The sequence below is a fragment of the Pelophylax lessonae genome (assembly GCF_965119305.1).
Source record: "Pelophylax lessonae genome assembly, chromosome: 1".
In the NCBI taxonomy this organism is placed as follows: domain Eukaryota; kingdom Metazoa; phylum Chordata; class Amphibia; order Anura; family Ranidae; genus Pelophylax; species Pelophylax lessonae.
Window position 1 is genome coordinate 650,409,986 of NC_138768.1, and position 27,657 is coordinate 650,437,642.

The 27,657-nt window shown below is 43.0% G+C and overlaps 1 protein-coding gene across 1 annotated transcript; it reads left to right on the top strand.

Annotated features, from left to right (window-relative positions):
* On the top strand, positions 1 to 26,131 carry NOCT (nocturnin). The gene is made up of 3 exons (XM_082243183.1): positions 1 to 426; positions 21,178 to 21,447; positions 25,221 to 26,131. The coding sequence occupies exons 1-3, from the start codon at positions 144 to 146 to the stop codon at positions 26,054 to 26,056; spliced, it is 1,389 nt and encodes a 462-aa protein (XP_082099309.1). The 5' UTR covers positions 1 to 143; the 3' UTR covers positions 26,057 to 26,131.
* The last annotated feature ends 1,526 nt before the right edge of the window (positions 26,132 to 27,657 follow it).

A 27,657-nucleotide genomic window follows, 5' to 3' on the forward strand; every position in this document is an offset into this window, starting at 1 on the left:
ATGCGGGGCGTGGCTGGGTGACTAAGAAGCCGGTATCTGAATAGCAGAGGGTCATAGAGGCGGTAGGGTTAGAGTGTGGTATAGTGAGTGTACTGGCGGTCTCTCAGTGTGGTGTCTGCCATTAGTGTGAGCTGAGGCCGGGGATGTATCAGAGTGCGGCAGGTAGGCTGTGCTCGGCGCTGAGAGACGTGCCTGCGCTGTGCGCCTCCTCTCTGCGGCAGCAGCCACACCACTCCCCGGTGAGGACGAGGACTCTCTCTCCGCCCGTACTGGGCTCCCTGAGCAGCTTCGGCTGCTGCCACAGTCTGACCGGCTGGATCGGGGACGGAGCGGCTAAAACGGTTCCCAGCACGAGTACGGCGGCAACGACGACGGTACCGGCAGGAGGAGCAGCGGGGAATACGGCCAGGACGGTGCCGAGAGCCGGTAAGTGCGTGGGGAGGTCACGTGAACGCTATAGAGCGGCTGTGTGTTCTAGGAAGGGTTAATGGCTCTGGTCACGTGAACAGGTGAGTGTAGCTGGGGAATGCGGACTGTCGGCTCGCTCTCCATCGCCTGGTGCTCTGGTCACGTGAACAGGTGAGTATATGATGGAGAATGCGGCCAATCAATGGCCTAGTGCAGGGTTCCTCCTGAGGTTGCTGGGGGTTCCTTGAGCAATAGGCAATTTCTGCCTCTCCGATAAGTTCCCAATAACACCATTGTTCCTTTTAGCTATCTGTAAGGGGGTAATTCTTCCCAATTATGACAAGAGTAAGGAGCATTCTTCTCACTGACTAATGTGTCAGGAGTTGTAGATTTTCAATTTTTATCAGGGGTTCCCCCGAGACCAGAAAATGATTTCAAGGGTTCCTCTGTGTTGAAAAGGTTGAGAAAGGCTGGACTAGTGGCTCCCTGTGTGTTCTCTATGGCTTTGGTCAGGGGAATGTATGTGTGTGTGTATATAGAATGAGGTGGGCTGTTATTGGACCTTTGGTTTCTTCTGCATTCCCAGTGGTTCTGGGCACACAAACAGGTGAGTGTATGATGGAGAATGCAGGCAATCAATGGACCATTGGTTCCCCCTGGCTTTGGTCAGGGAAATGTGTGTGTGTGTGTGTGTGTGTGTGTGTGTGTGTGTGTGTATAGATGGAGGGGGGCTGTCATTAGACCTGTGGTTCTTTGCACATGAACAGGTGAGTGTATGATGGAGATTGCGGGTAATCAATGGAACATTGTCTCTCTGTGGCTTTGGTTAGGTGAACAGGTGTGTGTAGATGGGAGGCGAGCTGTTATTGGACCATTGGTTCCTTCTGCAGTCCCAGTGGTTCTGGGTGCACAAACAGGTGAGTATATGATGGCGAATGTGGGCTATCAATGAACTAGTGACTCCCTGTGTGTTCTCTTTGGCTTTGGTCAGATGAACAGGTGTGTAGATGGAAGACTAGAGGGGGGCTGGGCTCATGAACAGGGGAGTATTTGATGGAGAATGCAGGCAATCGATGGACCATTGGGTCTCTGTGGCTTTGCTCAGGTGAATGTGTGTGTAGATGGAGGAGGTGGGCTGTCATTGGACCCTTCCTTTTGCAGTCTAGGGGTTTTGGGCACACAAACGGGTGTATGATGGAGAATGCAGGCAGTCAATGAACCGTTGGCTGGCTGCTCTGATCTCGTGAATGTTGTGGACTGGGGGGAATCCCCGGGGGGCTGAATGGAACATTAGCTTCCTCTACAGAATGTTCCCGATCATGTGATCAGCCAGTAGAACGTTCTGTCCAGATGAATGGTTGTGGGTTGCCCCTGGCGTCTGTGCATGTCTTTCAATGAAGATGGTGAGCAGCTTGTGTTATGTAAGGAGCAGTAGATGTGGGGGAGGGGTTGGTGATTCATGGAGCTGATGTCTGATCACTGCAGTACAGTGTCCCAGGGTAGGGGGCTGTCAGGTCGGAAGTCTCCTTCTGTACGTTATTAGCACACAGTGTGTGTTTTTCCTTTTCAAGGAACATTGCAGCTTGTATGACCAATTAGTACATCCTGTACTGTCTGGATGCTTGTGGCTTCCTTCAATTAATTCTCCTCTACTAAAATCAGTGATATCAGTAAATAGAGTAAACTCATCTCCGCCATCAGAATACAGCGATCACTGGCGCCGGCAGTGGGGGTACTGGGGGAAAAAACACAACAGGCTGGTTGTACTGAAGTCGATCGATGGGATATCAGTACAGCCTGCCTTGAGATGGATCAAAATTCATCCGGTTCCGGCTGAACCTGATCCATCTATGGCCAGGTTTAATGTAGGGTTAATGTACTCATTACCATATTGAGTACATAATGAACAATGCTCTTTTGTTCAGTATCTGTGAATTCTGAAATACTTGTGTGTTTGGAAGATATTCTTTGTATGTCTTTGAGGTTTGGCTTTTTATCACCTGGATTTGTCTCTAGCCTTGCTGTATTGACCCCCAGTGGTGATATCTGGGGGATGCAATGCAGTTAAATTGTGTATTAGCGTGGCACTGTGGGGGGAAAAGACATTATGCAGTCTGTCAATAGCATTATTACAGAAAAAAAAAACCTATACGTGTGAAAAGGCTCTAGGGCTTTACTTTGCTAATCACTTATGCAAAGTTCATCTAGTCTGCCTCAGGGCTGACTCACACTAGATGGTGCAAATTTGTTGTGGATTCTGCACCGCATCAAAATTGCAACCAGTTCATGTGAACTGATTTCAGAGTGTAAACATTTTGCAGAATCAGATCGCATGGGTGTGAATACCCAATGCGATTTGATTCTGTTGCAGACAAAAAAGGGTTCTGTGGGAGTTTGGTGCGATTTGACCCATACAGAATGAATGGCTCAAACCACACTGCTGCAGAATCGCATGCAATTTGAACAGGAATGCAGTGCGATTCCTGTTCACATTGCATGTGGTTCCCGCACCAGTGTGAACCAGCCCAAATGCTACAAGGACAGAAGACTAACAGTAAATCAGGAAATTATCCTGTTAAAACACATTTAAACTCTGCTCTTTATTATTCTGTGCCCCCAGGTGGTTTATGCCATGATGTGCTGGTATGTACTACATATTCGCACATTAAACTGGTTGTAACCCTTAAATAAAAAAAAATCCTGATCCTTTTACAGCAGGAAACACAGCATAGTTATTGTGCTCTCTATGTTCTAAAAATACCTGGTTGATCCTGACTGTTCCTGTGTACAGTACACTGACCACGGCATTTATGGCTGCTGATCCATGATTCAGTGATCAGTTTACATGCCTCTGTCATCTCCCTCTCGCCACTATAGGTGTAATATTACAAGTGAGAAAACATGCAATCCCTTCTTACATGAAAATGTGCGCTATATGTGATTTTTTAAAAAATGATTCGCCAAAATACCTGATTTTCAGCGCCATTGGCGCTCACGTGACCTCCCACCGCTATCCTTCTCTCTTCCTGGCTGATGTCAGCAGGGAATCGCAGCCCCTCCCACTGTAATGCTCAGAGCAGGAAAGGCGAGTTCTGGCAAGTCACGTGGTGATGTAAAAAAAAAAAAAAAGGCATTTCTCTTCATTCTTTTTAAAAACTACAGCTACTGCACTGTATATCTTCATGTAAGAGGATATTAATGATACCTGTCAAACAAAGCCTTCCAGTTCTGCGCTGTCAGCACGCCCGCTGGTCCGAAGTGCTTCCACTTTCTGCCGGTCTCTTGTTTTTGTCCACCTTTTTTTTTTTTTCCCCCAAAAATTCCTAAATTCTGTTTTAAGCCACTAGATTGAGACAAGGACCATAGGAGATGCAACTTAGTAAGAAGAGATACAGTAGTGTAACAATTGTAAAAAATGCTTGAGGAAATTTGGCAAATAACAAAAAAAGTAGTCTTTGCTACAATGAGAACCCTGTTAATCCCCTCCATCACTCTCTAGAATTGTTACATTGTATGTAGTCTTTCTAATATAAATTTCTCACCTAGTGAAGGATGCAGAAGTACAACCAAAGCTTGTTTGGCTGTACTTCCCCCTGTGGTTCACAGGAGTTCAGTTCGTTCTGCAATCCTGTGACCCGCTCTCGATTGACGTCACAGAGCCGATCCAGGTTTAGAAAGGATTGTGAAAATATGGTTGGGATCCCCCCCACATGCATGGACCGGCCCCTTACTCAGCCTCTCAGCGAGCCACTTAAAGCGGAGTTCCACCCTGGAATTTTTTTTTTTTTTTTTTTAGAAATGCCCCCGGGACAGTCAGGGCTAGTACATTCCACAATGGCTAGCCTCTGATCTATCCCGGGTTGCACTTACCTGTTAGGACAAATACTTACCTTGAAAAAGTCTTGTCCAGCGCTGCCATCTCAGATGTGGGCAGCTTGAAGCCAGCGCGATCCTCTTCTGCGTCCTCTTCCGCCTTCTTCGGTCCCACGATGCCCTGCGCCGGCCCCGCCGTCACTTCCTCCCTCCACAGCTTCTGGGCATGCACAGAAGCTGTTTAGAAGGGGATGACGCGCGCGCCCCGGAACTGACGTCGGGGCCGGTGCAGGCGCAATGATTCCTGGGAGCGATGACGTTTAGCTCCCAGGAATCATTGCGGAGCCAGGAAGTGACGACGGGCCGAGGAAGGAGGAAGAAGGAAGTAAGGTAAGTATGTTTTCTTCGCTACGAGGTAAGTAAAAAAAAAAAAAAAAAAAAATGCAATTAGCCATTTGTTTTTCAGGTGACCCGGAGCGAGAAGATGGAGGCAAGTATAAAATTAGGGTGGAACTCCACTTTAAGGGCTTCAACTCTTTTGGGAAGGTTGTCCACAAGATTTAGGAGTGTCTATGGGAATGTTTAAACATTCTTCAAGTGCATTTGTGAGGTCAGACACTGATGTGGATGAGAAGTCCTGACTCTGCTCTAATTCATCCCAAAGGTCTTCTCTCGGGTTGAGGTCAGAACAATGCTGGGAGAAATTGATCAGTACTGTTAACCCCTTGGGTGCCCTCTGTGGGTCTTGAGGGAGATAAGGGCACTGAGGGATTAACGGTATTAATGAATTTCTCCCAGCATTGTCCACTCCCCACCCCTCCATTGGTCCTAAATATCCCTCTTGCCACCTTTTTTGTGACTTGACAAAGCGCATGTGCGCAAATTCATAGTCATGGCAATGGGGAAGTTTGTACTCCACAACAGTTCCTGTCAGACAAGTGGCTTTCCTTCCTGACACGGCATTAGTGCCTTGTGCGCCGCAGTGACGGCTTATCCTTGCGCCGGCTGAGTCCGGCGGGGCTTTCCCACAGCCACCATCTCTGGTAACCCTTGCATTTGGCATCACTTGGCACCTTCCATCTGGCACTCCCACCTCCCAATAGTGCTACTACTTCATTCAGGACCCGGTGTAGTAATGTAAATTTATGTTCCTGATTTTATTCAAATAAACTACAGTAATTATCCATTCATTCATTGTTGATTTTGGATCTTCCTTTGATTACCACGTGTGGTTTCCCGTGCGCTGTCTATGAATGTTGTGTACTTAATTATTTCAGTAAATATAAACTGCTAAATACCTTTTCTCATCAGCAGTATATAGCAGTCTTGTGACTTCTATCACTGTCTGGCTAAAGCTTGTAGCTATCACCTATAAGAGGCGACTGTATGGAATGATAGCCTTGTCCTTCAATAAATCTTTTTCTGGTTCTGCATAAAGGCACAGTGTTTGGTGAAACCCAGGACTTGCCGAAATATATATTCTGCATTTCAGTTCAACCAGGGCATTGTTCTTCTGCTCTTTCACCCAGCTCTGGTTTCATGAAAAGTAAATGAAACTGTTGCCTGAATGTTGCGTGGGCTATAAAAAATCTCCCTGCTTCTTTCAGGAAGACTGATTTCCCTTTACTAGTCCTGGATAGACCCCCATAAAGGGTGCACCAGTTTCTTACTCCACCATCTTTAGGGGGCTCATGAAGATCATCTCTAAGTTTATGGTTTTAAGGAATCAATCCTTTCCTGTCAAAGTGCACACTAATAGATCAGTGAGTGCTTCTAGGGCCTTTTGGCATCAACCCTTTTCTCAGATTTGCAGCCTAGTCTTTGGGTCACACATTCTGAGTGCGATCAGGAGGTTCTCCAGTATGTAAGCTGCTGGCAGTCCCTGCATAAAAGAGATCATTTTTTTTTCTGCCGCTACACCCACCTATAAGCTAAAAAAAATGACAGTTGACACACAAGTCCAATTATAACTGATCTGCACTTACTGTCTACATGACAGTAATCAGGCCCTGAATTTTTCTGTCATTAGGTTTTGTCTTTGGCTTTGCATTGACAGCTCAAAAAGGAATCCAATCCTTTAGCTGGTAACCCTGCTTTAAGAAGTCTTGGAATCTCAATTGCTGACCTCCTTGTATGCTAACTGCCTGTTTTGCTGATTCCAGTACTTGTTCACTGACCCCAAACAAGTATTCAGATAAGGAAAGTCAAAAGTCCTTGTTTGCATGTTTATTTTGAGTGACTGTCAAAGCCAGGCAACTAGTCTTTTCAAAGCCTAGCCACAGGTTTACTATGACTTTAAATAGTTTGTGCTAAGCTGGCCCAAATGAACTATTTCCTTTACGAACAGATGCACCCACTGGGAGTGCTGTATAAACCTTTTTGCCAGGATTTGGGCTTTAACAATTTTGGTTTAGCTTATGAACCCTTTGCAACGACACTAATGTTTGTATAGTCACTAATGCCCCATACACACGTGCAGATTATCTGCAGACTTTTGTCTGCAGACTTACCTTTTCTATGTAGTGCAAGGGCCTGCCGGATTGCATACAAATTGAAAGTGTTTAGGTTTGACCTCATATTATATGGTTTTGGTAAGTCTGCAGACAAAAGTCTGCAGATAATCTGCACGTGTGTATGGGGCATAACACTCCTTTTAGGCCGCTGAGTCTAAATTTACTTAACAGTTTGCCTCAAAGAGAATTTAATAAGTTTATTTGACTGCTTTCGATGGTCTCTATTGTTTGTGTTTTCATCCTGTGTCACTTAGATGCACATTAGGGCTGAAGCTGATATTTTGCTAACCCAAACAACAAAAGGCTATTTGTTTTCAGAGGCGGAGAGCCAAACTAAAGCCCCGTACACACGTACCGATGGTCGGCTTACAAATGTTCCTCTTTTCTCCCCGGGATGTCGGTGTCTGCTGAAAAGTGCAAAGACAGCACAAGGACAGCACAAGAATTTTGTCCGCCGACTGCAGAAGTGATGTCATGTAATGGTTAACTTTCCCTGTGTTTTCTATTTTCTGAGCATGCCCAGTCTTGCAAATCTGCGGTCTGTCGGCCGAATTGTGTACTGACAGGCGAACAATCGTCCGTTCTGGTGTCGGCATACAAATATTTTCATGTTTGCACGAAAGACTTTTGTCCGCGGATTGTGCGCAGACATCTGTCGGAGGCACCATACTAACACGCGTACAATCGGCAGATCCTTCGTCCACCGACGTTTGTATGCCGACGATCGGTACGTGTGTACGGGCCTTAAGCCTTTGCATGTTTGTGCTTCCACTTTTCTTCTTGTGTTTTTTTTTTTTTTTTTTAATTGTGCTATCTATATTTTTTTTTTCTTCTCCGCCATAGCAACTTCTCATTCTGAGCTCCTAAACTGGCCCATTATGAGCTGCTATTTGAAAAGCATTAAAATTGGGGCTCTTTAACTTGCAGACCTCATTACGTACATACACATTGCGGTTTGCAAGTGGTTTACTTACCAGTGTTTTTTGAGCCTACAGTTTCCACCGCCCCGCCTGAGAAACAATCGGATAGTGCGACCGGCTGGTCTAATGCAATGAGAGACCGGATTGTCTCTCTGGTTTTGGAGGACTGGAGTGCCATTTTTTTTTTTTTTTTTTCCAATCTTTTTTTTGATCCCAGCTCTCTCCATAAAGAGGACCTGTCATCCTTATTTATATTACAAGGAATAGTGTAAAAATAAAAAATGAAAGTGGCCCCATCCCTCTGTGCTCACGCACAGAAGAGAACGCATACTTAAGTCGTGAGCGCATATGTACACGTTCGCACCACGCATTTAAGGTATCTCTGGGAATGTTGGCACGGGAGCAATAATTGTGCTAGACCTCCTTTGTAACTCTCTAAACTGGTAACCTGTTAAAAAAATAAAAAAATTAAATTTTAAAGTGTTACCTATGGAGATTTTTATGGACTGTAGTTTTGTTACCGTTCCACATCATGCAATTTTAAAGCGTGACATGTTGGGTATCTATTTACGCAGCTTAACATCTGTCATATTGTGTGTATATATCTGTGTATTAGGGCTGTCACGACTCGTCGACTACAAAAATACGTCGACGTGCGTAAAAGGCGTCGACGCGTCACCGCGTGACGTCACACGCCCCCTGCTCGCATTGCCGGCCGGCCGCTGCATTGATTGGGGCCGCTGCACTGCCCTGCCCCCGCTGTGCTCCAGCCGCTGTGAGCGGCATGACATCCCGGAGGCGAGCGGCATGACATCCCGGAGGCGAGCGACACTCTGCACACTGAGGCAGTGATGTGGTGCAATGCTCTGCTGGTGCAAAAGTTAGTAAAATGCCCTTATGCCCTTTTTTTTTTTTTTTTTTTTTTTTTTTTTTTTTTTTACTTACTGAAATAAAACATTGTCATAACTTGTGACATAATTAAAGCTTAGCCATATTTTTACAAAATGCAGAAAGATTGCCAAAAAACCTAAAAATGTCTTCAGTATGAACTGTCATAACTACAGCATCCCTGTGTTGAAGACATTTGAGGTGCTCAACAGTGCCTCTCCACTTCATCTACAGCAACCCTGTGCAGTAAAAATCTGGGTCAGGAAGATCCAGTAATTTGTTCTATTACAGACAGCCTTGGTTAGCCAGCAGGTTCCATTTAAGGGCTTACTGAGGGGTCTGTACTGGGAAGGGATTTACTGAGGGGTCTGTACTGGGAAGGGACTTACTGAGGGGTCTGTACTGGGAGGGGGACTTACTGAGGGGTCTGTACTGGGAGGGGGGACTTACTGAGGGGTCTGTACTGGGAAGGGACTTACTGAGGGGTCTATACTGGGAGGGGGGCTTACTGAGGGGTCTGTACTGGGAAGGGACTTACTGAGGGGTCTTTACTGGGAGGGGGGCTTACTGAGGGGTCTGTATTAATTACAGGATTAATTAGCTAATCGAAAAACCCTCAAGCAAAAAAAATAAAATAAAAATAATCGTTAGATTAGTCGACTAATCGTAAAAATAATCGATAGATTAGTCGACAGACAAATTAATCGTTAGTTGCAGCCCTACTGTGTATACATACATACATACATACATACATACATACATACATACATACATACATATGTGTATTTAAAAATGTTCCTATTTAGTGCATTTTTTTATTCTCTCCTTTTTTTTTTTTTTTTTTTTTTTTTTTTTTTTTTTTTGAGAAACCGCTGCACAAATACCCTGTGACTGAAAAAATTGCAACGATCGCCATTTTATTCCTTGGGGCCTCTGCTAAAAAAAGTGTATATGTGTGAAAAAGTGTATATGTGTGTGTGTTTTGGGGCTAGAAGTAATTTTTCTAGCAAAAATATACTGATTTACCCTTGTAAACAAAGTCAGAAAAGGCCCGGACTGGAAGTGGGTTAATAGACCCCCCCCCTGGAAGAGCAGTTATACCAGTGTACTTTCCATTCTCTTCCACTAGATGTCGCTGTGCGCCTTTCTATGGACTCCCTGTTCATGTGACCATGAAGTTTAAATTTCATTCTGTCCATGGTTGGAACTAGCAGCGTCCCCTGAGCTGGTAAACTGGTGCGTATGTCCTCTTTGACTTTACACTGTCCCGGTTTTCAGTGACATGCTTGAAGCAGAGGTGACCAGTGGCTGCAGGGAATGGATTGTCAAGTGTTACTACTTGCTGCTTTTATGACAGTTTTCAGCGTAAATGTCATCTAAGTGGGTAGTGATTGCATTCTGGTGACAACGGGCAAGCCACACTCTGGTGGAGAAGCAAGGAAAAACGAAATGCGCCTTTAGCTTGCCAGCCAAGGTCATAGAGGTTAAACCGTAGATTTGAAGGAGTGGCCCAGGCTCTCTTGGCTCTGGTAACTCAATCTTGTGTAAGTGTCTTTTTTGCAGGGTGTAAGCAGGCATAGTGTTGTGACAGCTCTTCCTGTGTAGTGATTTTGGCATAGACTATAAAATCCTGTTTGTTGTGGTTTTGTTGCACTACACTTGTACTTGGATCCACTTGCAGATGTGGTGTTAGAACGCAGTATAGAATCAGCTGAAACTTTTGAAGTTTAGAGGCAATTTGGCATATCTGAAGTTTGCAGGAAAATATTGGGAAAGAAAAGCCAGGTATTCATTTACTTCTTGAAATGTTATTCTGTAGATTTTATGTTTCACAGGTTGTGTAGTTGATAAAATAGTTTTGATGACTTTTACTGGAGACCACTATGAATTGTAGAGGGATCTGCTTGTGCACAGTCTAGTATGGGTTTCTGTATGTATCCCTGCTCACTAGAAATAGACTTGTGGGAGGGAGCGTATTACTGCTCAGGAATCTTGTCAGTGTTCACTTAGGAAAGGCCAAATGTGGAATGTAGTGAACCAGAAAGCCAGGCAAGGCCTCAATCTGTCCAGCTTTCTCTATCACAGCATATTACTGGTTTATTTAAATTCTCCAATCCATCTCATGAGCAAGGACCTAGATACACTGTGGCACCAGGAGGCACATTAGGAACCCTTCACACTGTATCACTGCATTGCACTACAACACCTGCACAAAATGCTAATGTTATAAATAAGTGGTGTTCTCATCTGTGCTGTTTCAGAACTAAAAGATCTGAACTGACTTTTTTATTCTATGCCAACGCATTAAAAGGCATAATTTTTGTGCTGTGATGCGTTGCCATCCCACCCTTTCAAGCTGACTGATAAATGTGTAAAAAAAAAAGGCTTAAAATGAAGAAAAAGCATTTTGATGCATGTGTGGAGCCACGTGATAGTGTGTTACAATGTGCAATATAAATCCCAAATAAAATGCATTTGAATCGCAGCCCCATAGGTGTAAACGGGGCCCTAAGGGCCCATGCACACAGGCTTACAGTGAGCAGTGTTCAGATTTGTTATTGTTATTTATACAGATCTGAATGATAGGGGCCCATTCACCTGGCTGCGCTTTTATCCATAGCATTTAGCTGCATGACCTAGGAAAAATCTGCATTCAGCCCTCATTCACATTGTGAATGCATCTTTAAAGACATTTGTGCAGCTTCATGAACAGATGTCTATGCAAGTCACACCCAAAATCACCAAAAGCAGTCCAGGAACTACTTTTTTAAAATCTGTGCAGCACCACAAAGTTGGCATTGCACAGATTTGAATATGGCCATTGCTGACAATAGGGTGCGACTTGTCATGCGATTTGGACCTGTCAAATCGCATAAATCGCTCCTATGTGAACAAGGGCTCATGGTCAGATTTAGACTGTATTTTAGGATGTACATACATATCTTTGTGATCTTGTTTCCCTACTCCTCTTTTCTGACTGTTTTCACTAGTTTTGCATTTTGGCTAAGCAATACCTGGACCCTATTAAAGGTTGCACAAGCATTCCAACTCCTCCAGGATGGTACATTAATACCTGCTATTGCCAGAAGGTTTGCTGTGTCTCCCAGCACAGTCTCAAAAGCATTGAGGAGATTCCAGGAGACAGGCAGTTACTCTAGGAGAGCTGAACAGGGCCGTAGAAGGTCCCTAACCCATCAGCAGGACTGGTATCTGCGCCTTTGTTCCTGAAGGAACAGGATGAGCACTGCCAGAGCCCTGCTAAATGACCTCCAGCAGGCCACTGGTGTGACTGTCTCTGAACAACAAATCAGAAACAGACTTCAGCATGGTGGCCCGAGGGCCCCAATGTCCTTTAGTGGGCCCTGTGCTCACTGCCCAGGTACCGTGGAGCTCAAATGGCATTTGCCAAACACCAGAATTGGCGGGTCTGCAACTGGTGCCCTGTGCTCTTCAGATAAGAGCAGGTCCACCCTGAGCACAAGTGACTGACGAGAAAGGGTCTGGAGAAGCCGTAGAGAACGTTATGCTGCCTGTAACATTGTTCAGCCTGACCGGTTTGGTGGTGGGTCAGTAATGGCCAGGGAGGCATATCCATGGAGGGATGCACAGACCTCTACAGGCTAGACCAGGGGTGGGCAAACTTTTTGGGTGTCTTTGAATTCAGCCCTCTGTAGGGTGATTTGTTTCATTTCCAAACGATGTGGCATCCTTTCCCCCATTGAGATCAAAAGTGTTCCTTTTTTTTGAGCAGTGTATAATTATTATACAGCGCGTGCAAGAGCTGTATTATCATGATTGTATTTTTTGAGGTGTATCTAGCACTGGGTGGACAGCAGCTGCAGATATTTTGGGATTGTGTGTGTGTGTATATATATGTATGTGTGTGTGTATATATATATATATATATATATATATATATATATATATATATATATATATATATATATATATATATATATATATATATATATATATATATATAAATTTTTTTTTTTTTTTTGTCTGTGAGTACCATTGCAGTACAAGACAACCTTCTGTTCTGTGCAGGATCCTGTGCAACATCAATACAGTTGTGTGCATGAGGTTTAAATCTGGATTCACTAGATATTAAACATTCATGTAGGCTGGATGAGTTTGCCCTGTATTTTCTATAATCGATTAATTCCTATGATTGCTAGCTCAATCTAGTGGCCAAAATGCAGTATATTTTTTTTCACTGAGGGCATCGACTTCCAGGTTTTATTGTCAAAGCTTAATTGAACAAGCTGAAGTTATAAGCCGATTGGCTACAATGCACAGCTGGACCAGATTTTACACTCTCCTGTTTTGGTAAATCAGGCTCTGAAGGCGGCCAGTCCTTCGAAACGCGTCAGCCTGAGGGGTCTCATCCAGGACCCCCACACTCCCTGGTTCGGTGATTCAAGCAACTGATGAGAGAGAGCCACACATGTGGCCTGATGAGTGTGTTTTTAACTTGTTTGTGAGTAGACATCTTTATGATTTTATTCATATTTTTTAATAAATCTGTTGCATAATGCACTAGGCCAGTACGTTCTTTTTTTTTTTTTTTTTTTCTCTATTCTTGCAGCACTCTCAGAACGACCCGTCTAGGAGGGCAGCAAAGCATCTATATTATACATAATTTGACCAGGCACCTGTGACACTACACAGTCAGCTGACTATAGTGCAGGAGTGTTTTGTTCTTTTAGTAAATCAACTCCTGTGTGTCTATGTGCAGTAAGACTTATCTTGCAGTTTTTATTTTTTTCTCTAGGGATGCACCGAAATGAAATTCTTGGCTGAAGCCGAATAATAATGAAATGCTTGGCCGAAGGCCGAACGCGGTGTTTCGCATTTTTTCCATTTATTTTGCCGCGAACAGGGGGGCGGGGCGTGGACCTAGTGTGAAGGAGCCGCAGTCAGGAGCAGGGGGCGGGACGCGCGCGTGACGTCACACCCCCTACTCGTGGCCGGACAGGACACCGGTGGCGTGTGATAAGGGAGCCGCAATGAGGAAGGTGAGCGGTCAGGGCGGAAGCTACAGAGGATCATTACATACATTATAGCAGAGGGTTACTGCAGAGGACATTTACATAGATCATAATAGAGGACCACAGCAGATCACTACAGAGATAATAGCAGAGGATTATTACAGAGATCATAGCAGAAGGTCACTGCAGAGGATCATAGCAGAGGACAATTACATAGATCATAATAGAGGACCATAGCAGATCACTACAGAGGATCATTACAGAGATCATAGAAGAGGATCACTACATAGGATCATTTCAGAGATCATAGCAGAGGATCGTTACAGAACAGGGGGGCGGGGCGTGGACCTAGTGTGAAGGAGCCGCAGTCAGGAGCAGGGGGCGGGACGCGCGCGTGACGTCACACCCCATACTCGCGGCCAGACAGGACTCCGGCGTGTGAGAAGGGAGCCGCAATGAGGAAGGTGAGCGGTCAGGGCGGAAGCTGACATTGTTCGGCTCAAAATTATTCGGCCTTTTGACTTATTCGGCCGAACACCGAAAGTGCTATTTTCTCTATTTTTGGCCGAATAATGTTCGGCCGCCGAATATTCGGTGCATCCCTATTTTTCTCCCTATATGTTTGTAAGGGTAACCCCAAAACTCACAGTTTCAGTAACCTTTTGACTGTTGAAGCCAGATTGAAAATTTCTATTTATTTAGACAAACATGTAGGTAGAAAGACATGTTTGGAGAGCAAGTCAATCACATTACATTCTGTTGGCTTAATAAACATTGCTCTATCTGGCTAGGGTTTCTAATACAGTTTTATACACTAAAGTGGGTGGAACCTAGCTATCTAATTTCTTTAAAGTCACATCTCAGTCTTTGATGACATTCTTTGATATGGACATTTAACATAAATGTGTCACTTCCGAAACATGTTGGCTAAACAGGTCTTCAAAGGTCGAGATGGCAATCTTAACAGCTGGAGCTGTAAATGGCTTTTGAATACAACAGCTGTTATACAATATGACTTCTCACAAAATATAAATCCAATATATCTGCTTAATCATAAATCCATGTTTGATAATCCTAATGCTTCCCTTTTTCCTTATCAATATTCCTCCTGTTGGCAATATATTGCCACAAACAAAACTGTCCCTTCCTAATATTGGAGTTCTGGAAACATATCACTGCTATCTCAAGCAATCCACACACTATTTGTAGTGAATAGTTGGGCCGGGGACCATTAACAGTGTAGCGGTTTCCACTCTGCTGTCCCTGTGTGGTGATCTCACATCAGTTACTTTTGGTAACTGTTAAAGCCACGTATGGCTTACCCAGATGTGGATCCTGGAGGTGCTAATATGAGGAATAAGGAACAAACTAGGTCTCATAACACATACAAAACCTAACTTAAAATGTATTTTGAAGAAAGGCAGATAAAATTACAATTCCTATCAATCCCTTCTAAATTCCCTGACATCTCCCTCCAACTGCCTAATCTTCGTTTAAATATTTGATAAATAAAATGGCTGCTTCCCTTTTTCCTCATCAATATAGTTTAAATATTTGTTTATGCCTGACAAAAATACTCTTTGCAAGTCATAAGCTATACTAAAACTCAACTTGTGTGTTATAACGATAGATTTCTGTGGCCTGCCAGCACAAGCACCGATGAAGTAGAATGCACACAGGCTCGGTCTTTTGTAATACTGCACTATAGCATAGAGATATGAATGGACCCGATTAATTAGGCTTTCACTGCTGTAGACTTTGTACTGTTGATAAAGAAAGATAACTTAAGCCTGTAACTTTTGTAAAGAGCAGACGCTGTACATTCCTGTTATACGATGGGGAAAATCCAGGGTTCTGTGCACAAAAATTGCGTTCAACCAAAGGCGCACCCAGGAAAAGATCTAGTTTGCACTGCAGTTGAAATGTCGGTCAATGCTTCACAAAATTAAAATAAAGCTTTAAACCAAATCTGCAATTCTCAAAAGCTTTAAGGTCTAGTGATCTAGGTCTTGGCTTCACTACCAGGAAGTCGCTGACCTCAAAACAAGGTGACCTCCATGAATATGCTTGTTCTGAGTGGTTCACCATGTAGTGAAGTCAGGATCACAATGACCACTATAGAAGCTGTATCTTTAAAAGAAATCTGTAGTTGCCACTCTCGGTATTTGGCAGTTCCATGCTGAACAAGTTTTAAATGGGAAGGGCTAGAACTTCAGCTTAATCGCTCTGACTGTTGGGGAAATGCACCCTCTGTTCTGTTGTCCATAACCAGTATAAAAAGTGAGAAATGTAAAGTTTTTTACAGATGTCTTCATCCTCGTAGGAATGTTTTACCTCCAGTCTTGCTTAGGAGACATATGTTCCTGTAATCGGAAGTGACAGAAATTTCTATCACTTTCTGCACTTTCTCAGGGATGGGCAATATGGTGAAATCTTCAGTGAGGAAACTGCAACAGAGAGGCCTTTCCTGACTCAGATGCATTTTGAATACTTCACTTGGTTGTCTAATAATTTTGAGCTCTGTGGAGTGAGCATAGGATTACCATCAGGCTGTGACATCACTTTTCAACTTAAGTAGAAGGGAGGGAATAAAAAAAACCTGGCTGTTAAGGGCCACTAATTTTCTCCAGAGCTTTTCAGTAATAAACTTAGTAATAAAATTAGAACAGAACGTCTGTGTGGGGTATCTGTCAGGTAGCCGTGAAAGCTCAGATCTCCCTATGTCGGGGCTCAACAAACCCCAGACCCCAGGTTGCCATGGTGACAAATTGCGTCCTGGCACCTGGTTTTCTGCCCAAATGCTCCACACACCCTGCGTGTGCGCCCCTCACTCCCTTCTGCGCTATGTATCCTGGGCTCCGCTTGCTCATCTGTGAGCCGGAGCCAGCATAACGGGTGCCGCCAGATAGAGGCGAGGGAGGAGAGCGGACACAGGTCTGCTCTCCTCTCCTTCTGGTTGCTAACCCGAAAGTGACGTGGAACATAATTTCCGGGTCCCCAGTAACCTCCCTTATATGTAGCAGAAAACAAATTGGCCTAAAATGTTAAATTTAGATTTTTACATTTTTTTTTTTTTTTTTTTTGGGGGGGGGGTTGAATTTCATATAAAAAAAAAAAATGTGAAAAATATTGTTTTTCAAAATTGTCGCTTTTTTTTTTTTTTTGTTTATAGCGCAAAAAGTAAAAATCGCACAGGTGATTAAATGCCACCAAAAGAAAGCTCTGTAGGGGAAAAAAAAGGATGTCAATTTAATTTGGGTACAGCGTCGCATGACCGCGCAATTGTCCGCAGTGCCGAATCGCAAAATAGGCCCTGGCCTTTGAGCAGCCAAATCCTCCAGGGCTTAAGTGGTTAAAGAAGCTCACCTTCGGGAACATGTTACATGTTCCACACTTAAGCATTTGTTTAAAAAAAAAAAAAAAAACACTGACTACTAACTTGCAAGATCAGCAAAGATCAGTCCCACTCTTCCTGGCATGAGGAGTGGGAATGACATTTTTGTGCTATTGATCTAGATGAGAAAAACCAGGGGAGAGAGGAGCTTGCTTTTTAGAAAGATTTAGTTATAGGAAGTGGTCTGATCTCCGTACTGATATATCCGTTATTAAAATTGTGATATACAGGTGGGGTTAAAGGGGAGAAGTGGGGAGATTTGCATGCTCTCAGCATAGAGATGGTATTGAAATCCATGCAAGGTTATTAGTTGAGCCCTTGTTCATGCTACAAAGGAAAAAAGCTGTGCCTGTCATAAAACGTATAGAGGTCATCCTTGCTGTGATTGAGGTAAAGTGTATGAAGTCAGTCTCCCTAATTTGGTATATTTTATGTTCATGGTAGTCGGTCGGTGGAAATTAGGGTTGCACTGATATTGGTATCGATGCCGATATTAAGCATTAGCACGAGTCCTTGTGCAAATGCTCTGATACAAAAACCGATACCTTAGAGATGTGCATTTTTCATCGATTTGACAGTTCAAAATCACATGACAAGTCGCTCCCCATTGCTGAAAATGGAATTGTTAAAATAGTTGCGACTCAAAATCTGGTTGCTGCACTACTTCTTATGACTTCGTTGTGATTTGCATTGACTAGCTGCAATGATTTCTGAGGTCCAAATCACATTGATCTGTGGCTTTGAGATTGAGCTGAAGTACGGTGATTTCAAAGCCACACTGGTGTGAACCTGGGATGCACCCAAGGTCAAAATAGGTAACTGTAATTGGTATTGGAGAGTAATTGAGAAAAATATGGGTACTCTACCCTATCTTAAACTGGTATCCATGCATCCCTAGTGGAAAAACATGACCCTGGCCTTTTAATTCAGCTTTATGTAGTTCAGATGTTATCTGTTGGGACCATTTTACACTCCATGCAGAGTCTACTGTAGAAATCCCCTTTTATTCAACAAAATGCATATAATTAAAGAGGTTGTAAACTCAATTGTGGTTTTTTTTTTTTTTTTTCACCCTGAAAGCGAAACGCATAATGAGCTAGTATGCATCGCATACTAGCTCATTATGAAATACTTACCTTAGAACGAGCCCCCGCCGTGCTGCCTGCTTACCTCTGACGGGTGACATGTTCAGTCTTCCGGCCATCTGATTGGCTGGAGCCGCGGTGACGTCACTCCCGCGCACACGCGCAGCAGCCGACGGGCACGGGGCTCTGAAGGAACGGCAGCAGCGTCAGTTCCTTCAGAGCGCATGTGCCAGTGACGTCACTGGCTGCATGAAAGGTAAATATCTCCTAAACGGTACATGTTTATGAGATATTTACAGTACCTATAGGTAAGCCTTATCATAGGCTTAACTATAGGTACAACTTGCAGAGGAGGGTTTACTTTTTAAGGTACCTTGACCTGGTAAATTCTAAGCATGTGTTTTTTTTTTTTCTTAGTCCCATGCCATAAAGGGGTATTCCAGATAAGTAAGACATCTATTGATTTTAGTCAGCCAACTCAAAACATGGAAAGCATGAAGACCAGCCAGCAGCTGTATGTACAGCATCAGCCAGACAGACGCCCTTGTCTGTCACTGGCTTATGGTCTAACGAGTTTAACTTCTTTTATCCTCTGATGAGTTTAGACAGACTTAGTGGCAAGGTGATATAAACCCTCCTGCACTGCCTGGAGCACAGAGGACCTTAGTGTGCTTTGTAACTTGCAGTGTACGGAGCTATTCAGGCAGGATGGATGTACAAATTGCAGTTCCATTGTCAAACCGGAAGATAAGATACCATGTTTTATCTGCTCAAGGTAGGATATATGAATCTGCTTTGATTGTAGGAGGGGGGGCATTGTTGGCTTTGTTTAATTTGCTAGTGTGTTGCAGACTATTTTTTAGCATTGTGAGGTTTTTAAGAATTGGCACAGATGTAAGAGGGGAAAAACAAAAAATCTGCCCATATCTTTGGATTTATCTAATTCTGCAGCAGGTATGATCAACATTTGCCTTTTCTATGCTTCCTGTTTAAATAGAGGACTCCTCAATTTTATTATTCTAAAGTAAATGTTAACAGTCACTAGGTTTTGGCTGATATACACTCAGATACACCAAGTGGCTCAGGCATATTAAAATAAAAACAATAGATAATGTCTGCCTACAGGCGACACTACGTCCCCTGACTGTGAGATATGATATATTTTATTTTTAGTTTCCTTGTCCTATACACTAAAGAAAAAGTCAATCTTTCTAAAGTGAGGGAAATCCTCTTCTAAGAGGGTTATTTACTAAAACTGGAGAATACAAAATATGGTGCAGCTCTGCACAAACAATCAGCTTCCAGGTTTTGCTTCCAGGTTTTATTTGCAAAGCTTAATTGAAGAAGCTGGTTTGCTACCATGTGTATCTGCATGTGTATCTGCACCAAATTCCACATTCTGAGTGCATTTGTTTTAGTACATCTCCCCCTAAGTCTGTCACAGTGACCCCTCAGAATTTTGTACTTTCCATTCACTTCAGGTCCTGGTGGCAATGGTGATCAGAGGGATAATTGAGGAAAGGAGGACTGAGGAAAATGGCTGGCTGCAGCAGAATCGGATCACCTTCTCAGACAGATCCTAAATCGGTCTAGGCACAATTTGTTAGGGTTCAGTTAACCCTACTTTTGTGTATTGTGACTTGTCTATAATGCATACTTTTAAAAACAACCTGGTAAATCAACATATATCTTAATCTCTCCAGTGTCACTAACACACGTGTTCTAGGTTTTTTCCATTGAAATTGGATTTTCTGTCCTTGTTCCAGTGACCGTAGTCACCATGACAAATCAAATGAATCTCCTCAGTAGGGATGCAGAGTTGGTGTTGTAACCCTTCAAAACTCCACCAAAATTAAATTTGACTCTACCTATACTTTTGAGGTCCATCTCCAGCCATGTTTTTCCCAGAGAGTGGAGAATAGAAGTTTGCTTTCGATTTTGCTTTCCTCACTTTTTGTTTCCTAAATCTTGTAGAACCAAAAAATTGGAAGGGTTTCAGTTGGTTTTCCTTCTCCAAATGTAATTTTATATGGACTTGTGCTATTTTATTTTTAGTCATGTGAAGTGGTATTGGTAGACCCAGCTGCAGAATGTTGTCTACAAGTCCTGAAAATCGGCTCTGCTCTAGCTCCTGAGTTTAGTTTATTGATGTGCTCTTCCTCTTCCAGTCCATTCAGTAAACAAGTTTGGGACCTCTTAGCTCAGGGCTCGACAAACCCCAGGCGCCAGGTCGCATTGGTGACTAGAATTAGCGGCCTGGCGCCGGCGTCTTGTCGCCAGACATCTCAAGTCTCCTGTGAGGTGCAGTGGTCTCCCGGACACCTGTAAGTGCCGCGTCATGTCCTGGCTGTCTGTGTCAGAAGGGAGCCGATGCTTCCTGTATAGTTCTGGCTCCGTCTTGTCACAGGTGGAATGATGGCAAATGCACTCTGCTTGTGAGGAGAGATACAGGGAGCATCGGCTCTGCCTGCTTCTCCAACGCCGCTGCTCCTCACACTCCCTGCCAGCAGTACCCCACCAGCAGTAAGTCACATGTGCTAGGGGTGCAACTAGCCCCCAGCACATAATTGTAAATATCCCAGCATGTGCAGGGTTTCTGACTCCTACCACCATGACCACTTCAAATCTCTGAAGTGGTCATGGTGGTTGGGAGTGTTCCTTTTTAATATTTCTCAGAAGAAGTAAACCAAGTACACACGGGTCGAATGCTGGGCAACATCAGCCGGTTCATTAAAAACTGGCTGCCATTGGGACTGTGTGTATGGCAGCCAGTCCAACAGAAGCCAGCCATTCAGCATGCCTGAAAAAAAACTGTCTCTAAACTTTTTCTAGCTGGCTCCTAGATTTCAAGCAAATTTGTCAAGCCCTGTCTTAGCCGAATTGGCTTGGCAACCATGCACTATGGTGTTGGCTGCATTGCTGGGGTGTTGTACACAGTTACCTTAATGCTTTATATAGTTTTAATATGTTGGAGATCTTTTGTGCTTGTTTCCTTTTTGCTTTTGTCCTCTGCTGAAGGTCCATGTTTTGGGATATGCCAGACCCTAGGAGGGTACAGAGTGGGAAGCAAACCTACTGCAACAACTAAAATCAGTTTAGATCACCAAGATAAAATAAAATGTCAGTCGGCAATTCAGAGCTGACCTCTTCTTTTGCTATTTCCAGTTTGTTCCATGGGAAACGGCACAAGTCGCCTGTACAGTGCTCTTGCAAAGACTCTCAGCAGCACTGCAGCCATCCCTCAGCATCAGGACTATCTGGAACAGTCAGAGCATGACCAGCTTGATCCGCTGGACCCCAAGGATCTTCTGGAGGAATGCCAAGTTGCCCTGCAGGGAAGGCCTCCCCGGCTCAATAGAGAATTTGTTCGACACAGAGATGATTTCAGCAGCCCTCACGCATTTAGGGTGATGCAATGGAATATCCTTGCTCAAGGTAAGAGAACGTAATAATGCACAAAGTCTTCCATACTCACCGTTATGTGTGATTATAGCTGCGCGATTAATCATTAAAAGATTGCCATCTCGATTTGACATCCCACACACACACACACGCACGGATCTTAACCTAGCATTTCTACGATTCGGCTCGTTATTTCATCTGTTGGCGGGATTCCCCCATTGACAGCTGAAATGTGTAAGTACGTTTTTAAAAAAAAAAAAAAGCCGCAGTCACCGGTTAGGCAGTGGGGCCACTGCTTGCTTAACAAATGACTCCTTCAGCTGACAGCAGTTCCCATGCTCACAGCTGTCAAAAAAAAAAAAAAAAACAGCCAGCAATGTTCAATCATTTCTCAGCTACTAAGCCCCGGTTCACACTTGTGCGATGCGGGAAGGCTGCGAATTCGCAGCCTGTTCCCGCATCGCAAACGCACCCCTGGCAGTTCACACTGCCATATGCAATACGCCGGGGGTGTCAATGTAATCTTAACGACACCCCCAGTTTGATCGCATATCGCAGTGCGATCTTACAGTTCGCACAGGATCGGATCGCACAAGTGTGAACCACTGTGCGATCCAATCCTGATGCGGCTGCAAAAAAGGGTCCTGTGCGTCTTTGCTGCGGGTGCGGTGCGAATTTAGCCATACAAAGTATATGGCTAAACTCGCACCGCACAGCCGATCGCATGTAATGAAGGAGCAGTGCGCTCCGACATTACATGCGATCGCCGCACTAGTGTAAACCGGCACTTAAAGACGGATTTAAAAAAAAAAAAAAAAAACTTCTTCCTTTTTTTTTTTTTTTATTTGCTTTGTTCATTTAATATTTTACACCTTTAGAGTCCATTCAGACTTGTAGAGCAGGGATGGGGCCCTGCTCCTTTTACCCCTTGGGCGTTTTTGTTGCGGGCGTTTATTGGGCATTTTTTGGGCGTCTTTGGAGGCAGGCATGACATTTGCAGGGATGGTGTTACCCTCCTTTCACACCTATATGTGTATGTATGTATGTATGTGTATATGTATATGTGTGTGTATATGTATATATATGTGTGTGTGTGTGTGTGTGTGTCTATCTCTATCTCTATCTATATCTATATCTCTCTCTATATATCTATATCTCTATCGAAGTTCAGATGTCATGCCTGCCTCCAAAGACGCCCAATAAACGCATAAAACAAAAACGCCCAGGTGTAAAAGGAGCGGAGCCCCATCCCTGCTCTAATAATAATTCTAAGTAAATGTATCTTTTTATAATTTTTTTTTTTTTTTTTTTTCTGGACATGCTACAGAGCTTAAACTTCACAGGTACACTTTTTAGACCCCCAGACACTAATTAATCCAAAGAAATCTTTTTTTTTTTTTTTTTTTTTTTTTTTTCCAATAATTGGCTCTCAATCAAAAACGACAATTTTTACGAACTTTTTTTTTGGTGGGCAATGAGTAAATTGGCCAAATACAAAGTCGTCTATCATAAATCGCTTAAAATAATTCACAAGTCGCCCCTTATGAGGCGACTTAGAGGTCGCGGTAGTGTGACATGTAGTTTACATGTTTCTTCTTTTTCTTTTTCACAATGGAAAGCAATATTTGGTCGGCATCTCTGGATTGCTGCCCTCTGTATTCAATGAATGCTGAAAGCAGCAAGTTTTAAACTGATAGCCCTACTCTGAATTAACTAAAATGGTGTAATTACCTGAGTTTATCCTAATGTTGTCCTCCCTGAAATCCTGAGCACAGCACCACTCATTCAAACAGCGCTTTGTGTAGGCCTGTTGTTTAAAGTGGTAGTAAAGGCTGAAGGTTTTTTACCTTCATGCATTATATGGTAAAGGTAAAAAATCTTCCATATGTAGCTCCCCTTCCCTCACCAATACTTACTGGAGCCTGATCCTGATCCAGCAATGTGCATGAGAGCAAATGTAATCTCGGTTCTCTGCCTAAACAGCAGAGGCATTGCCTCCCATGGCTGTCGATGGCAGCCAGTGAGGAAGGAGCAGGGGGTGGAGCTGAGCCTAGTTTTGTGTGTCCTATGGACGTTCCAAGAGGGGCTCGGGAGCGAGCATGCGCAGGTGCCCCCAGTGGCTTGCTTTGTGGGGCACTGCTCAAGGAGGAGGAGCCAGGAGCGCCAACGAGGGATCCGAAAAGAGGATTGGGGCTAGTCTGTAAACTACACTACAGAGCATGGATTTATGACATGTTGATGATGATTAAAGATGAAGGGGGAAAAAAAAAAAAAGTCCTACCTTTTTTTAATATCACTTTAACGGTTTGAACATTTTTACAGGAGGGGTGGCAAACTGGTGTCCTCTTTGTTTGTGCTGCTTCTCCCTTATTGTCCACTGACAGCCTGGCCAAGGTTTATTGCTCAGCTATAATAGATGAAAGTTCCCATTCAACCACCTCCTGAACATACTACTTGCCTGGTTGTCTCTGGCTTTAATATTTTAGTCCCTGTCAGAACAATTGTAAAAATTATAGGCGATTAATACTACAGCCAATCAACTGTCATTTTTGGAACTGTACATGGATTTAATTTATTATCCTAGCCAATTAAATGAATGCCCTAGTGCTTGATGCACCTAAACACATTTATGCAAGTTTAAAAGCATCAGGCATTTTGTCTCCCAAAATGCTGCTGCCAGGAGGAAAGGAGTCTGGGCAAGTAATGGGCCATACACACTATAAGATTTTCTGAAGACTTTTTTTCCTTTAGACTTGCCAAAACCAGATAATAGGAGGTCAAATCTAAACACTTTCAATTTGTATGCAATCTGGCAGGCCCATGCACTACATAGAAAAGGTAAGTCTGAAGGAAAGTCTTCAGAAAATCTGCACGTGTGTATGGCCCTTAAGCCAAGCATCTAGTGTGCATGAGGCCTAAAGAGATCATTTAGCCAAAGTTGCCATTGTGTGTGTGCTCTTGATGCCTATTGTCCAGAATGGTATCAATCTATATCGGAAAACGAAAATGGAGTACATGCTTGTTCACAACCTGCAAAAGTAATGTACAATTGCTTTGTCCAACCTATCTATTACACTGCTCTGGGCCCAGAAAAATTCAACATATATCTAAAGGGGGGGGGGGGGAATTAATAAATATATATATATATATATATATATATATCTCTATCTATATATCTTTTTTTTTTTTTTTTTTTTTTTTTTTTTTTTTTTTTTTTGGTTAGAAATTCACTCAGAACCCCCAAACATTTTATCTAATATATAATTTTTTGGCAAGTGGTTAAAACCCCCTGTGTTGTGTGTTTTTCATTTAAAAAAAAAATCTCAGCTCCTGTCCCATTATATTCACAATGGTCCCTAGGTCATAAGCTAATCTCCATGGCAATAAAATGGACAAGGGGTCGCAACCCTTCCTACTTTCTCCCCAAAAAGTTTTGGCTTTATAGGGTTTCTATGCCTGTTGAAAAAAAAAAAAAAAAAATCAGTTAATTTTGAGACTACTACTGTGTATTTGTGTAGCATGTTTTGTGGAGTATAGGGCACATGATACTTTATATACAGGAGTTGATTTACTAAAGCTAGAGAGTGCAAAATCTGGTGCAGCTCTGTATAGAAACCAATCCGTTTCCAGGACTTTTTGTCAAAGTTTAATTGAACAAGCTGAAGTTAGAAGTTGAATGCCTACTATGCACAAACACACCAGATTTTTGCATTTTCCAGTTTTAGCAAATCAACTCCAGTGCGTAGTGTTTTGCCTAGTGAAAAGAAGTCTTGTTTTATTGAGCGGTCTCTCTGCTTTCTTGGCAGCCCTCGGAGAAGGCAAGGATAACTTTGTCAATTGTCCCAAGGAAGCATTGAAGTGGGAGGAGAGGAAGTATTTGATCCTGGAGGAGATCCTAATTTATCGTCCTGATGTCCTGTGCCTGCAGGAAGTGGATCACTACTTTGACACTTTCCAGCCGATACTCAGTAGGTTAGGCTACCAATGCACTTTTCTAGCAAAGCCGTGGTCTCCCTGCCTTGATGTTGAGCACAACAATGGACCTGATGGCTGTGCCTTGTTCTTTCTGCAGGACAGATTTCAGCTGATCAGCAGTGCCAAATTCAGGCTGTCTGCAAGGACCCTGAAAACCAACCAGGTGGCCATTGCTGAAATCCTTCAGTGTAAAGAGACTGGCAGGTTGGTGTGCGTTGCTGTTACCCACCTAAAGGCGCGTACCGGTTGGGAGAGGTTCAGGCTTGCACAGGGCTCCGATCTCTTGCGGAATCTTGAATCACTCACACAAGGGGCCAAAATTCCCCTGGTTGTATGTGGGGACTTCAATGCAGAACCAACAGAGGAGGTATACAAGCGGTTTGCTTCCTCAAGCCTGAACCTTAACAGTGCCTACAAGGTGCTCAGTGAAGATGGAGAGACTGAGCCCCCTTACACCACCTGGAAAATCCGGCCCACTGGAGAGTCTTGCAATACCCTAGATTATATTTGGTATTCCCAGCATGCTTTGGAAGTGAATGCTGCCTTGAGTTTGCTTACAGAGGAGCAAATTGGGCCAAACAGGCTCCCATCTTTTACATACCCATCGGATCATCTTTCCCTGATCTGCGACTTCAGTTTTAATATGGACCCAGACAGGCTGTTATAAGTGTCCGTGACACTGAACTGTAGCTGGCATAAAGTGATGTGGGTTCAAGAACTCAGTAATGCAAGTAGCACACTGTATGTGCATGGAACTTTCCTTAAATCTCCCTCCTAATTTTTGAAGCTTGTATTCAAAGTTTTGTTCTGTCAATTAAGCTGTTTTGCCAAAACCTTTGTTGGACTTTGCACGCTACCCATTTAAAGGGAAAGTAGAGTGTATTTAGTTTAGCTTTTCACGTGATCAAAGGTTACCTAATGTGGTTTTTTTTTTTTTTTTTGGACACCCTTTTGCTGTTTTCGTGCTTTGTACAGAGAACCTCTACAGAATCGAGCAAATCTCTTTATCGGGAGAAGCTTTTTTGCAGAGCAACTGCTAAAATTATAAAATAAAGTAGTGAGTAATGGATTTACACTAAGGGGTTAAAGCTTGATAACTGTGCAGCACTACTGAGCAGGAAGCACAGCATGCATAATACGCATCAGAAAAAGGGCCAGCTCCACAGGCCATATTTTATAAAAGATTTAAAAATTACACTTAAATACAATATAAAGAATAATAAACCTGTACAGCTAAGAATCTTCTACAAGACCCAACAGTTTACATACCCATGCTTCAAGCAAGGCTAAAATATCCATTTTTGTGTCTTTGTGTATATTCTATTTATTTTATTTTTTTTTTTTTCACTGGTTGTAGCATTTTCAAAACCAAATGCCTTTGTAAAAAGTGGTGTGCACAGCTTTAGTGTACCATGTTCTAGTTGTTAGTCACTTGTTTAAATGCCACTTTCTGAAAGTATTTATTTTTCTACATTAAACATTTATCAACTAGTAATATTTATTTTTAAGAGGGCCTAGTATTAGCTGATTTTTTTTTTTTCTTTTTTTTTTTTTTTGATGTGCAATATCAAGAGATGCCAGTTGAAAAGTGTGGCCTGGCCACAGATCTAATTTCTTATGGTGTACATTCAGGATGTATCTTTTATGTCCTGAGGCTTTCCCGAGTGTGCACCCTGATTCCCACATTAGTGTTTAATGGAGATGTTTATTGTTGGTAATTAACACTGATTTTATCAATAGGCCTACCTAACTTATTTAGTTTTATAGAATTTCAGGACACTTGAATGTTTATTTCAATGGAATGGAATGTTCCAGATCACGGTCTGTATATTTATTATGAATGATCGTGTTATCAGATAATAACCCAGTTGTTGCAGCATTGTATTAGAAGATATTTGATACAGACCAAAGTACTATATCATTTCTTATTGTGCAATTAAAATTCACTTTAAAGAATCTTTTGTGTATGTTGGCTCACTCCACTTGATATTTAAAGTTGTGTGTGTCTCCCCCTCATTTTTCTTTATTTAATAATTTTTTTTCCCATTTTTACCCTTCCAGGACGGCCTACATATGAGAGATTGTGGCTCCACCCTACAGGAAACGCAACTAATTTGCAGCTGTTTAAAAAGGTCCCACCCATACCTTGAGCTTCAGTTCAGTTGTGTTTCCAACCTACTTCGGAACGTTTATTTTTTTTTCTTTGACCTAAAGGCAGTGTGTGTCTGAAAGGTACCCCTGTAAGGCAGGTATGGACGGCCTCTGGGT

Coding starts and splice junctions, on each gene's coding strand:
- NOCT (XM_082243183.1), top strand. CDS start 144: ATGTATCAGAGTGCGGCAGGTAGGCTGTGCTCGGCGCTGAGAGACGTG. Junction 427..21,177: donor CAGGACGGTGCCGAGAGCCG/GTAAGTGCGTGG, acceptor TGCTATTTCCAG/TTTGTTCCATGGGAAACGGC. Junction 21,448..25,220: donor ATGGAATATCCTTGCTCAAG/GTAAGAGAACGT, acceptor CTTTCTTGGCAG/CCCTCGGAGAAGGCAAGGAT.